The 12,864-nt window shown below is 44.7% G+C and overlaps 1 protein-coding gene across 6 annotated transcripts in view; it reads left to right on the top strand.

Annotated features, from left to right (window-relative positions):
* SRGAP1 (SLIT-ROBO Rho GTPase activating protein 1) overlaps positions 1 to 12,864 on the top strand; it is a 195,575-nt gene that overhangs the window by 125,413 nt on the left and 57,298 nt on the right. For all 6 annotated transcript variants that reach the window (XM_075600380.1, XM_075600379.1, XM_075600378.1 and 3 more), the window contains one exon: positions 12,116 to 12,298. In XM_075600380.1, the coding sequence (XP_075456495.1) occupies positions 12,116 to 12,298 (183 nt within the window). The remainder of the gene's footprint in view (positions 1 to 12,115; positions 12,299 to 12,864) is intronic.

The raw sequence follows: 12,864 nt of genomic DNA, 5'->3' as shown, positions 1-12,864 counted from the left end.
AGACCTCAAGACTACCAGAGCCCTGGCAGCTTATCACGGGTACCCGGTCTCTCTCAAAGGTAGAGACCAACTCACTAAATTGGAGGAACAGCACAGTAAGCTGCTCCAACAGGCACCACCCCTATGTCTCCTGATTGGACACAGGGCCCGATGACACTGCCTTCAATGAATCACTGCACTGGGGAAAACACATAATTACTCCTGGTAACCTGCCCTTACCAGGGATTATTGCACAGGAGGAGGACAGAATAATAGCCCAAACCTACTAGGGCTATAGATATATAAAATACATGAAAGGGAACCAGCACACACAATGTTATGAACCAAAGTTTCAATTGTATTGTTGTCAACAGCATTGTGCGCTTTTTGACGGTCTCTTGAAGTTGAAATGTGAATTATACTTCTGACATAATTGAACTGTTTGATAATCAGTGTGGTGAGGTCCTTCTTCTTCTTTTTTTTTTTTTATAACTATTTTATAGTTTATAAATCAACATTATTATAAAATATTGATCTTCTTTTTATTGTGTTCATACAGAGACTTGGGGCCTTATACGTTGAAGTGTGATACTACCGATCCCACCGCAATCTCCCAGAACCATTCACGTCAACGACACATTCCGTGTGATGGCGCTGTAATCTGCAATATCGCACTTTAATGAATAGGGCAATTAAAATAGATCAACTTTAGTGCCTCACTTTTCAGGCGTAAAAATTTGCGCATTTGCATGTCACTTCCCAGAATCCCTAGCTGCAGTGGAAGCATTGTTTTGCTAGGAGATAATGGTGAAAAGCACAGTTGCAAACCTGAATGTGCTCATAAATGATATTTTTTTTTTTAAATCAGGCGTCAAAACAACCTTGTTTGTTTAACATTTGAGCAGTTTATTTTCAAAGTGACAGTTTGCCAAGACGTGCTTTAGTAGTAACGATAGAATGTGTATTGTATGATTTCTATCGAGAAATGTAAATAGAATGCTATTTTTTTTAACTGTTCTGATTTCTTCTGTTAGTCCTACATTTTATATTGTTTGCGGCATCAAGAAATAATGCATCAAATACGCGATCGAATGAATATGTAGTATCCCAAATTGTTTATGTACGTCCAGACATGTGGTATATATTATTGAATGCAGCAAATGTGAACAAGAATGCTGCATTGAAAGCCAGAATAACTCTGCACAGACACCAATAACACACCATGAAGAAGGAAGATACTGCACTCCAGTGGGACATCACTTCTCCCTGCCAGCTCATCCCAGAAATTATTTTCACATTCAGGTCGGAAAAGGGATGTTCAAAAGCGTTCAAGAATATAAAACATTTTAACTCAAAATAATGATGCTCTTTGACACAGAAAAGGAGACTTTATTATTGGTAATGGATTTTTTTAACACAATAAATCTGTCATTTCTCTTCCTGCCACTTCACCTTAACCCTCCCTTTCCCCCTCACCCCTGCCCCTTAAGTCCCTCTCCCACTGCTGCTGAATGATTCTCCAATTACAGTTACAGTATACACTTGTTATTGTTTTTTTTTTAATTTATAACAAATATTTCAAACCATGCCTATAAATCTGCAGTATATCCTCTTCCTGACATATGTAAATGGTACAGCAGAGCGACTGGCATTCAGGGGGAATTACTCAAGTGTTAGGCTACTTAATTGCGATTATTATTATTATCATCATCATGTTAACTGTAAATTCACTAAAGCAACATTAACCCAATTAGCCAATTATAGCCTAAAATGTTTCCCATGTTCACTAAGCACCGTGAAGGTTAACACCAGGAAATAACGTCATGTTTAAGCCATACCTAATGTAGCGTTGCTCACATCGAGACAGACCTATTTAGCAGGGCCCATTGTCTTCTATACCTCCAAATAGTCACTTATACTTCAGAGGGATATGCCTCTGAAATATGCTCATTTAACTTATGCCAAATTATTCCTGCAAAATATATTTAAATATTTCCCACTGTGGCATATAAATGACCGTATCTTTCTTATACTATATAATTGAAAGCACTGTATGCCTGCCTGCCTGGATGTCCGGTGTCCCTAGGGGAAATCTCATTGGTCCCTTGGGCCGCCCCCGCACACCTCTCATTGGCCTGAGGCGGAGTGACGGGCCAAAGGACACACAGGGACACACACACACACACAGGGGGACACACACACACACACACACAGAGTAGGGGGGGGGGGTGTACATTAGCAGCATGTATAACCCGGGGGGTGGGGCTCACATACCCACCGGTCCCGGAGCCTCCGCCTCTTCCTCCCCGAACATCAGCCTCCACACCCGCGCGCACCTCCTCCTCTCCCCGTGTCTCCCTGTTTCCTTCGCTTTCGCCCCCCCCCCCCCCCCGGGCGCCGCTACAGTCAGCGGGGGAGCGAGTGCCTGGGACACAGCGGGGGAGCGGCCACAACAAGCTGCCTCCCGCCTCAGATCCACGTGGGAGCTTCCGGACGGGTGAGTGAGCGGCCTTCACCTCCCCTCACCCCCCTTCACCTCCCCTCCACCCCCTCCCCCCCCCCCCGGCGCCGCTACAGTCAGCGGGGGAGCGAGCGCCCGGGACACAGCGGGGGAGCGGCCACAACAAGCTGCCTCCCGCCTCAGATCCACGTGGGAGCTGCCGGACGGCTGAGGGAGCTGCCGGACGGCTGAGGGAGCTGCCGGACGGGTGAGTGAGCGGCCGGACGGGTGAGTGAGCGGCCGGACGGGTCAGGGAGCAGCCTTCACCTCCCCTCACCCCCCTTCACCTCCCCTCACCCACTCCTCACCTCCCTCCACCCCCCTTGACCTCCCCTCCACCCCCCCCTTCACCTCCCCTCCACCCCCCCTTCACCCCCCCTTCACCTCTCCTCCACCCCCCCCTTCACCTCCCCTTCCCCCCCCTTCCCACCCCCTCCAACCCCCCTCCCCCTCCCCCCCCCCTTCCCAGCACCTACCCCCCCCCTTCCCAGCACCTACCCCCCCCCTTCCCACCACCTACCCCCCCTTCCCACCACCTCCCCCCCCCTTCCCCCTCCTCCCCTTCCCCCCACCTCCCCCCCCCCTTCCCACCACTTCCCCCCACCTCCCCCCCTACCCCCCCCCCTTCCCACCACCTCCCCCCCCCCCTTCCCACCACCTCCCCGCTTTCCCCCCTCCTCTTCCCACCACCTCCCCCCACCCCCCCCTTCCCACCACCCCCCCCTTCCCACCACCCCCCCCTTCCCACCATCTCCCCACCACCTCCCCCCCCTTTCCCCCTCCTCCCCTTCCCCCCCCCCTCCCCCCCTAACCCCCTCCCCCCCTCCTTCCCCCCTCCCCCCCTCCTTCCCCCCTTCCCCCCTCCCCCCCTCCTCCCCCCCTTCCCACCTCCTCCCCTCCTCCTCCCCTCCTCCCCTTCCCCTCCTCCCCTTCCCCCCTCCCCTCCTCTCCTCCCTCCCCTCCCCCTCTCCTCCCCTCCCCTCCTCCCCTCCCCCCCTCTCCTCCCCTCCCTTCCCCCCTCCCCTTCCCCCCTCCCTTCCCCCCCTTCCCACCTCCTCCCCCCCCCCTTCCCACCTCATTGGTCACTTGGCCCGCCCCCGCACACCTCTCATTGGCCTGAGGCGGAGTGACGGGCCAAAGGACACACAGGGACACAAACACACACACACACAGACACACGTAGACACACACACACACACACACACGTAGACACACACACACACGTAGACACACACACACACGTAGACACACACACACACGTAGACACACACACACACGTAGACACACACACGTATACACACACACACACACACACACACACACACGTAGACACACACACACACACACGTAGACACACACACATAGACACACACACACGTAGAAACACACGTAGACACACGTACACACACGTAGACACACACACACGTACACACACACATGTACACGTAGACACACACACATGTACACACACACATGGAGACATACACACACACACACGTATACACTCACACACGTATACACATAATGTATACACACACACATGTATACACACACACATGTATACACACACACATGTATACACACACATGTATACACACACACGTATACACACACACACACACGTATACACACACACACACGTATACACACACACACGTGTATACACACACACACGTGTATACACACACACGTTTATACACACACGTTTATACACACACACACGTTTATACACACATGTATACACACACACGTGTACACACACACACGTGTACACACACACACGTGTACACACACACACGTGTACACACACACACGTGTATACACACACACGTGTACACACACACACACACACACACATACACACACAAACATGTTGTATACACACAATGTATACATACACACAATGTATACACACACACACACATGTATACACACACACACGTACACATACACACACACATGTATACACACACACACACACACAATGTATACACACACACACACACACAATGTATACACACACACACACACAATGTATACACACAAACATGTATACACACACACTATCCCCAGCACCACCACATCAGCACACCGGTATCCCATGCCCCCCCAGCACACTGGCATTCTCGGCTCCCCGCCATTCCCAGCCCCCATCAACACCATCAGCACCCACACATCGCCACCTTTGCACCTCCCCCATCGGCACACCCACATCCGCACCCCCACATCAGCACCAAACCCTCCCAAATCAGCACACCGATACAATCACCTTCAGTACAGCTACAGCAGCACTACCACCGCACATGGGCCGCGTGGACCACTCCCCACCCAAATGCCACACCCACACCACAAACATCCCGGGCAACGCCGGGGCTCTCAGCTAGTGTGGATATATATAGACGTCTTCTAAATGGGACGTCTACTAAATATTTCTCTCGATCTCCCTCCCCAAAAGCCCTCTTGAAGTATCTGAATGGGAACAACACCAAGACTTAAATAACATCACGGTATTTTAAGTTAACACATTAATAATTAAATGTCAATTAACTCAATTACAGCCGTTGTTTTTCCATATAATTATCCAAGTAAATAACGTGTGTTCCTGTTTTAGGTAGTGTCGCATTATTCGCTCTGATGTAATAGAGCAGGGGTGCGCAAACTTTTCAGTCTGCACCACCCTGCCTGCTCTCCCCCCTGCTCGTGCTCCCCCCTCCCCCCCTTACCTTGGCTCCGGCGTCATTTGATGCTGCGTTGCAATAGCGACACATCGACCTAGGGCAAGGGAAGTTAGAGGCCTTGCGTGGTCTCCCGGCATTTAATTTAAATCCCTTTAGGGAAAAGTGTGAGGCCTCTGTAACTGCCAGGGGTTGCGCCCCCCAATTTGTGCACCCTTATAATTGAGTTTACTGAATCTAGGTCAGACTCGTTCCCGACAGTATAGTTGCGAATGGTGTATGTGCTGTTTTTACTCTGCTGAAAAGAGACTAAGCATTGTACTGTACTGTAAGGGCTTATAAAGCAGGTACTAATAATGGCACCCAAGTTGCAAGTTGAATAGCAGTGAGCCAATACATAGTTGAGGCATTATTGTGCAGACATTCGATTTCCTTTACTTGAAACCTGATGGTTGATGACTTCATAAAGAAAACAGATTGAAAATCTCCTAGCCAGCTGCCAATACTGGACATTTAAGTAGTATGTCATTTTTATGGCAGTTCACAGGCAATACATCATATTGGCAGGCTTACAATACGCTAGAAGATTATCAGATACAGTATTAGTGGTGTTCCTCTTGCATTATTTCCCAGTGCATTTATGTCAACCAGTCAATCTTCCAGAGACACCATTTTGTAATGTAATACCCCGTCTCTTGACCCCGAGTATTGTAATAATGTGTCCACACTTATCGTAGAAAGGCAAAATTGTGACCCCAGTCTGGGGATTTTTATTTGATAGATGGTGTAGATCGGCGGTTCGCAATCTCTTCTGCTTGCGCCCCCCCCCCCCCCCCCACTCCCTTACCTTCTTTTCGGCTCCCGGCATCGCGGGGTGACGTCACGTTGCCAACGTAACGTCACGTGACCCTGCGGCGTCATTTGACACCGGGCAACGTGGCACCGAAGAGAAGGTAAGTGAAGGGCCTCACGCGATCTCCCGGCCTTAATTTAAATGCCTTGGGGGAAGAGCGTGGGGCCTCTGCAACCGCTCGCGCCCCCCAGTTTGCGCACCGCTGGTGTAGATCTTTGAGGCAGGAGGAATATGAGAATACTGGGCTGCATGGAGCCTTTAAAGCCAAAGTCCATTTTGTTTCTATTCCAACACAATTTTTATTTATTCATCGGTATCTAGCCCCCTTATTTTGCAATTGCTGTGCTCCGTTTTCCGCGAGGAATTATCTGCTATTCCATCACAAGTGTAACCTTACAAAATCTCGCTGTGAAGTGTGTCACACTCATTACCATCATTGAGATTCACAACTATTGAATCTCCATTTTTGAGAGAAATTATGCCATTAACATGTTTGCGACTTTTTGGGGGATTAAATATCACCTATATAGATATTTGTACATTGGTAGCTATGTGAATTATAAATAACACTTGCTCACAAAGATTTTAAGAAGCATGGTACAGATGCGTTGATGGTCAGGATGTGCCTTTTGCACTTGGCCCGTTTTCACATCCCAGCAAGAAGCTTTTGGACACAAATCCGGTCAAGTTAGCTGTGTACACAAGACTGGAACATTTACCATAGGTGTATGTCATTGTATTGAATCGAACGTGTATATAGAGATAGATATATAGATCTGAATTTATATAAACGTTTTACGCAAGTGAAAACCAAAAAGTGCCGTTTCCTTGAAATTGTAAAATGTACCTTTTAAAATGAAATAAACTTAGTTTCATTCAAATACGATTCTGTAATGCTCTGGCGATTTCTGGTTAGATTGGTAGACTTTAGACCATCTTTTTTCCCCCTATATAGTACATAACAGAAATGTGACTTGTGATTTAAATGCTTATTTTATGGTTTTTTAGGAAAATTGTAGCTTAAAGTTCTTGTAACCAACTAAAGTCCTAGAAGTGTTGACTTAAGAATTATCATGTTGGTCAACATAAAGGTGCATGCATGTGTATTCAAGGTCAGTATTATTTAAGGAACTACACCTATTCTCTGTACAATGCTGAAGCCAGAGTTAAATGTTAGAAAGCTCAGTTTCTCTTCCTTTCACACTTTCTGCATTTTCCTTCTTATCCCATTTGGCCAGCCTTCCTTGTTCCCCAAACAGATATGTTCAGAGCCTTGCTTGCCATTGAACCAGACAAACCACAATGTCATGTTCTGGTGGCCTGAACAACCAGTTGACATGCTCAGCTGTACCCACGTTGTCCATGCTGTACTGGTGAAAAATAATTTCACGATTTTTTTTATTTTTTTTTTGATTTTTTTTTTAATCTAACCATAAATAGCAACAAATATCAACCAAAAATTATCAATTAATATTTCTCCATTCAAATAGATAAATTCCCTCATCACTATTTTAATCGTCTATCAAAATGCATGAATTACTTCACTATGAATATTGAATAGGTTCCTTCAATGTTAATAATTTCTTAATTATGCTACATATTCTTATGTCTTAGACCTTAATAAAGTTATGGTGGGTGAAAAGTGACAAAAACCCTTCACCGTACAGTACTGTAAATAAAAATACCACTTGTGGTGCATCTGCATGTCAGACAGGTCTGCAACACTGTCTTTCCCCATTATCTCTCGCCAAACAGTGCTTCCACTGCAGCCAGGGATTCTGGGTAATGACATGCAAATGAGCACTCGCAGTGTGTCACTTTTTACCCACTTTAACATGGACCCCTATGAGAATATGCCGGTCACATTACACCACTTTTCAGCACAGATTGTTTTGGGGAGGACTGTTTTAAACCAGCGACCACCGCTTGTGAGTCGGAAAGGACGTATCCAAATGTTAGCCTTTCCAGTGCATCTGTCATATGGAAATATCTGTGATATGGAAACATTTGTAATGTGTTGAAATAGACCTTTTAGCCCCAGTGGATAGACTTGGTGGACCCATTGATCCTTGTCTGCTGTTAATGTTTTTGTCTCTATGTTAACATTCAACAAAGTTTGTCAACAAGGCTTTTGAAAACGGAGACCTTAAGTGCACGTAGACTGAATAAGTAGAAAATAATGTGATCGTATAGTTCAGGTTATTTCATATTGTACTTGAAGACTAGGAGAGTACGGTACATCTATCATCGCAAGCAAACCTCTGCAAAGCAATGACCTTTCTTCTCTATATTATTAATCACTTGATGAATCAATAGCCAGTTTTGGAGCCACTGAAATCCCTCATGTGACGTGTGGTCTATTCAAAGTATAATTCACAAAACTATTTTTAATCACCAGAAAAACATCTCTCATTGAAAAGACAAAGTGGACATAGTAAAAAATTGAGGTAAAAAAATGTTTATTTGGTAAAAATCCGTACTTATGTCCTACAATCATTTGGGTCTAGCCTCTAAACCAGGGGTGCTGAACTCCAGTCCTCAAGCCACCCCCCCCCCCCCTCAACAGGTCAGGTTTCCAGGATATCCCAGCTTCAGCACAGGTGGATCAATCAGAGGTTGTCGATTGAGCCACTTGTGCTGAAGCAGGGTACTGATTGAGCTGCCTGTGCTGAAGCAGGCGTAGCCTAAAAACTTGACCTGTTGGGGGGGGGGGGTTCTTGAGGACTGGAGTTGAGCACCCCTCCTCTAAATTGAAGCGTTGCCTGAAAAGCCAAGTGTGCCACATGTAAACATAGAAGACTATTACTAGCGATGAAAATAATGTTCAAATAACAGTTCCATCAACAACTCGCTCCAGAGTCGCCATTATTGAACTTTCTGCTTTCATTTGGAATAAAAATAAAGATGCCACAATATCATGGCAAACAGTCACCTCAATTCTCAAAACGACCTTGTTTTGAAGCAGATATTTAAAAGTAAGCTTTTTTTTTTTTTTCCCCAAGCTTTTCATTTTCTTTTGTGGCATAAATAATTTTATCTATTTATTTATTGACTATTTTGTGTAAACAAAACAATCGTAAATACTTTTATGTTGAGGCTTTTTCTGCTTCATCAGATCTCTCCTTTTAGTGCCTGCGTGATTTGTGGAGAAATTATTAAAGCTGCTTATTGAGCTATACCTACTAATGTACCAATCCTAATGACCCTGGACATGAGCTCATGCTGCTTATTTTATGATCACAGCTTTCACTACATATAAAACCAAAAATGCATTGTGGAATAGAATGAAGACCACCTATATTCCATGTATGTGTGAACATGTCCCATACAAGACTTCCAAGCTTGCTACAATCTCCAAAACAGAAGTGTTTTTTAACTACAGATACTTCAGTTGTGAGTTGGGCCATGCAAATGAGCACAGATTTGAGCAGGTCACTTAAAAAAATTGTTTTTGTTTTTTTAAGCGGCCATCCCCCTAAAGCCTGTGAGACTAGTATTCATTGAGCTGCAGTGTATCGCTGTCCAATCTGGGGGTAACTGCCATTCAAGTCATTGACCGTTACTTCCGGATTGTGGTGATATACCCTACGTTGCAGAATGATGTATTTGCAGCTTGTGCTGCTTAGGTTAAGGAAGTCTCGCAACAGATGCTTTGCTCAGACATCTGTTTTATTATCATCGTTTATTTGTAGATAATGCATCAATGTGAGTTTTGGTTGCTGGTTCTGAATTATGAAAAGTTTTTGAGGCTTCAAGCTAGATAACAAAGTTATGGAGGACAATAAAGTGGCAGAAGTCCTCCCGCATACACGGCCTAATAAAGACAAACTCACAGGTCGTGTACTGGTTCCAGAAAAGGCAGTAGGCAGCCGTGCACTCAATTATTTATTAATACAAAATTACAAAATCGCCTTAAAAAAAACAAATGTTTCGGTCTGAAGGTAGGACCTTTATCAAGGCAAACATAAAGGTCTTACCTTAGGACTGAAACGTCATTTTTTTTGTGTGCCACATTTTCTATTTACTATTTAGGTTAGGTTAGGTTAGGAGAGACTCCTGGCTGCTGCTGGAGGCACCAGGACTTATGGTCTATATTTTTGGACACTTGCTTTTCATGTCGTCTTTCTATTGTGTGCCAGGTTTTCTTGTTCCAGGCGACATGCGCCTGTCTCTCTACAGTTCAAACCCTGCGGCGGTGCAAGATTGGGGCAAACCCAGTGGAAATGAATTGCCTGAGATTTATGAAAAAATTCCATTTACATGTAATAGAATTCCTTTGATAGGTATGATTTTATAGAAACTGAAACAAGATTGGGAAGCCAGTGTGTGAATCTGTAGTGTTCAACTTAATAACATTTTCTGTACCGTGGGTGTTTGCTGGTTTTTTTTTTTTTTGTTTGTTTGTTTTCTACTGTGTGGGTGTGTGTGGGTGTGTGGGTGTGTGGGTGTGTGGGTGTGTGTGAGAACACATCCGAGCACTGTTGGTAATACAAAGTAGTGTTTTCTTACCCAGCATCATCCACCAACACTTATCTTGAGCTCCTCAATCTGCCAAAATGAGCATCAATACCATTTTTCTTTTATGTTCATTACCTTTCAAAAATATGTTGTTCTGGCTCAAGCTAACTGTGGCAAGTGAGTAAAGACAGGCTGCTTTAGAGTCCCTTTTTTCTTCTGTAACTTTATTGAATAACAGCCACAAAAGGGGTGGGGGACTGTAATAGGTAGCAATGGTACAGGGAAAGGTACATTATACTAACTTTACCAGGAAATGGGATAACTGACTGCTCCTGAAAGAGATTTGGTTAAGGAAGGTAGCTTGCCTGTTCAGACAGCAAATATGCCCAGGAGAAGCCATACAGCCAGGGGTGCTGGGACATACCAACAGGAGCCTGGGCAGTAGTTGCTAGGCAACAGGCAGACAGAGAGGGAAGGTAGTTGCAATAGTAGCAACAATACACAGGAAGTGACAGGAGTCACATGACCGGAAGACATATACAACTGGTTGCAGGACACTGGTACAGCTACATCTTGCAGTTTCATACCAATTGAAAATAGTCCACCTAATGTTATTGACTGAAAGGCTGAAAGAATTTATACGGCATCAAGAATACAAATGGATGTCTCCAAAATCCATAAAATGTTTAGTAACCTCAGTAACGGCATAAGGAAAGCAGGCAACCTAAAGGGCCCCACTGGTGGTGTATGTTTTCTGAACTAATATACTGCAGTCCAGTGTAACCTTTATCTTTCTCCTTACACACAGTGTGCCACAATAGATTGTGTTATGCATGGTTTCCTATGTGTTATTTTGAACCAAAGTGCATTCACATCAATTAACATTCTGTGCAAACCTTCCCCATTAAAATAGAGAGAGAGATGGGTTTCTTTCCGCCTCAACAATCTTTGTTTTTGAACTGAAAGTAATCTAGAACCCCTCTTCTTTAATGTACTTGTTTTTGAAATGGCCCTGCTTACTTAGAACTCCACAAGAATAATATTGTTTTCCTAACTATAGTCCGTCTTCCTTCTTCCAGCATTGTCACGTTCAAAATGAATACATTAAATAATACTTAGGGCTAAATATGTATTGTGATATAATGCTAAACTGCCATTGAATCTTTTTTAATAACCACTTTTTACATGCATGTGGAGCCCAGGTCTGGAGTAGCCAACTCCAGTAATCAAGGGCCACCAACAGTTCAGGTTTTAAGGATATCCCTGCTTCAGCACAGGTGGCTCAATCAGTCGTTCACTGAGCCACTGATTGTGCCACCTGTGCTGAAGCAGGGATATCCTTAAAACCTGACCTGTTGGTGGCACTCGAGGACTGGAGTTGGCCACCTTAAGGCCTGTAGTAGTTGAATGCTGGTACTTGTATGTCCTTTAAAAGTTCTCTGCATACATTAGAAAATGTCAAATTGTTTACACCAGACTACAGCAAGAAGTTATATTCTTTTGCAAGCATGGAAAGTGCAGACACCTTGATCTCTCTGTAAGGCAAGAAATAGCAAATAGATAAAGTTAATTTTCCCATTGTGGCGTTGAAATCTATGCACGAACTAGCCTCAGTGCTCTGTAATTGATGTTTGACTCTCTCTCCTGCAGGTCATGAAAACCTACCACATGTATCATGCAGAGAGCATCAGCGCTGAGAGTAAGCTGAAGGAAGCGGAGAAACAAGAGGAGAAACAGATAGGAAGGTCTGGTGACCCGGTCTTCCATTTACGGCTGGAGGATAAGCACCAAAGAAGAAGCTCTGTGAAGAAGATAGAGAAAATGAAGGAGAAAGTAAGTCTAAGCTTTATTAATGAAATCATGTCCGTTCTATTTATTTGGAATGTTGAGGGGATCAGGAACTCTCGTGAATGCCCTGCGGGCTTCTTAAAGCATCATCGCCTTTAAAAAATATATCTATCTACATCCCCCCCTAGTTGGAAAATGGGTGGTTTCCAGAGCTGAACTGCATTCATTTCAACTCTGGTAACCCCCGGTTCCCTGAGATACTTGCATATAAAGGTGATGCCGGTATCTTATCTGTTTAAAGGTCCCGCGGCACGCTGGCCAATCGGAAGCTGCAAAGGATCACATCACTGCTTCTTATTGTTCTGCGGGACCTTTAAATAGACATTTTTCTGTGCCTAGCTGGGGCTGCTACAGGCACCCCCTTCCAATGTAAGTTTCTCGTGACAAGTGGTACCCGGAGCTGAAATCAATATGGTTCAGCTCTAGAGACTCCTTGCTTCAAACCTAGTTTAAAAATAAATAAAATAAATAAGAGGTAGACACATTACAGAACAATAATAACACTGATATGCAATGAAATAAGTGTCTTGATTGTAAGTGATTTATATATC

The sequence above is a fragment of the Ascaphus truei genome, chromosome 5, assembly GCF_040206685.1.
Source record: "Ascaphus truei isolate aAscTru1 chromosome 5, aAscTru1.hap1, whole genome shotgun sequence".
Lineage (NCBI taxonomy): Eukaryota > Metazoa > Chordata > Amphibia > Anura > Ascaphidae > Ascaphus > Ascaphus truei.
The sequence above is the reverse complement of the archived record's forward strand: the minus strand, read 5'-3'. Positions and strand labels throughout refer to the sequence as shown.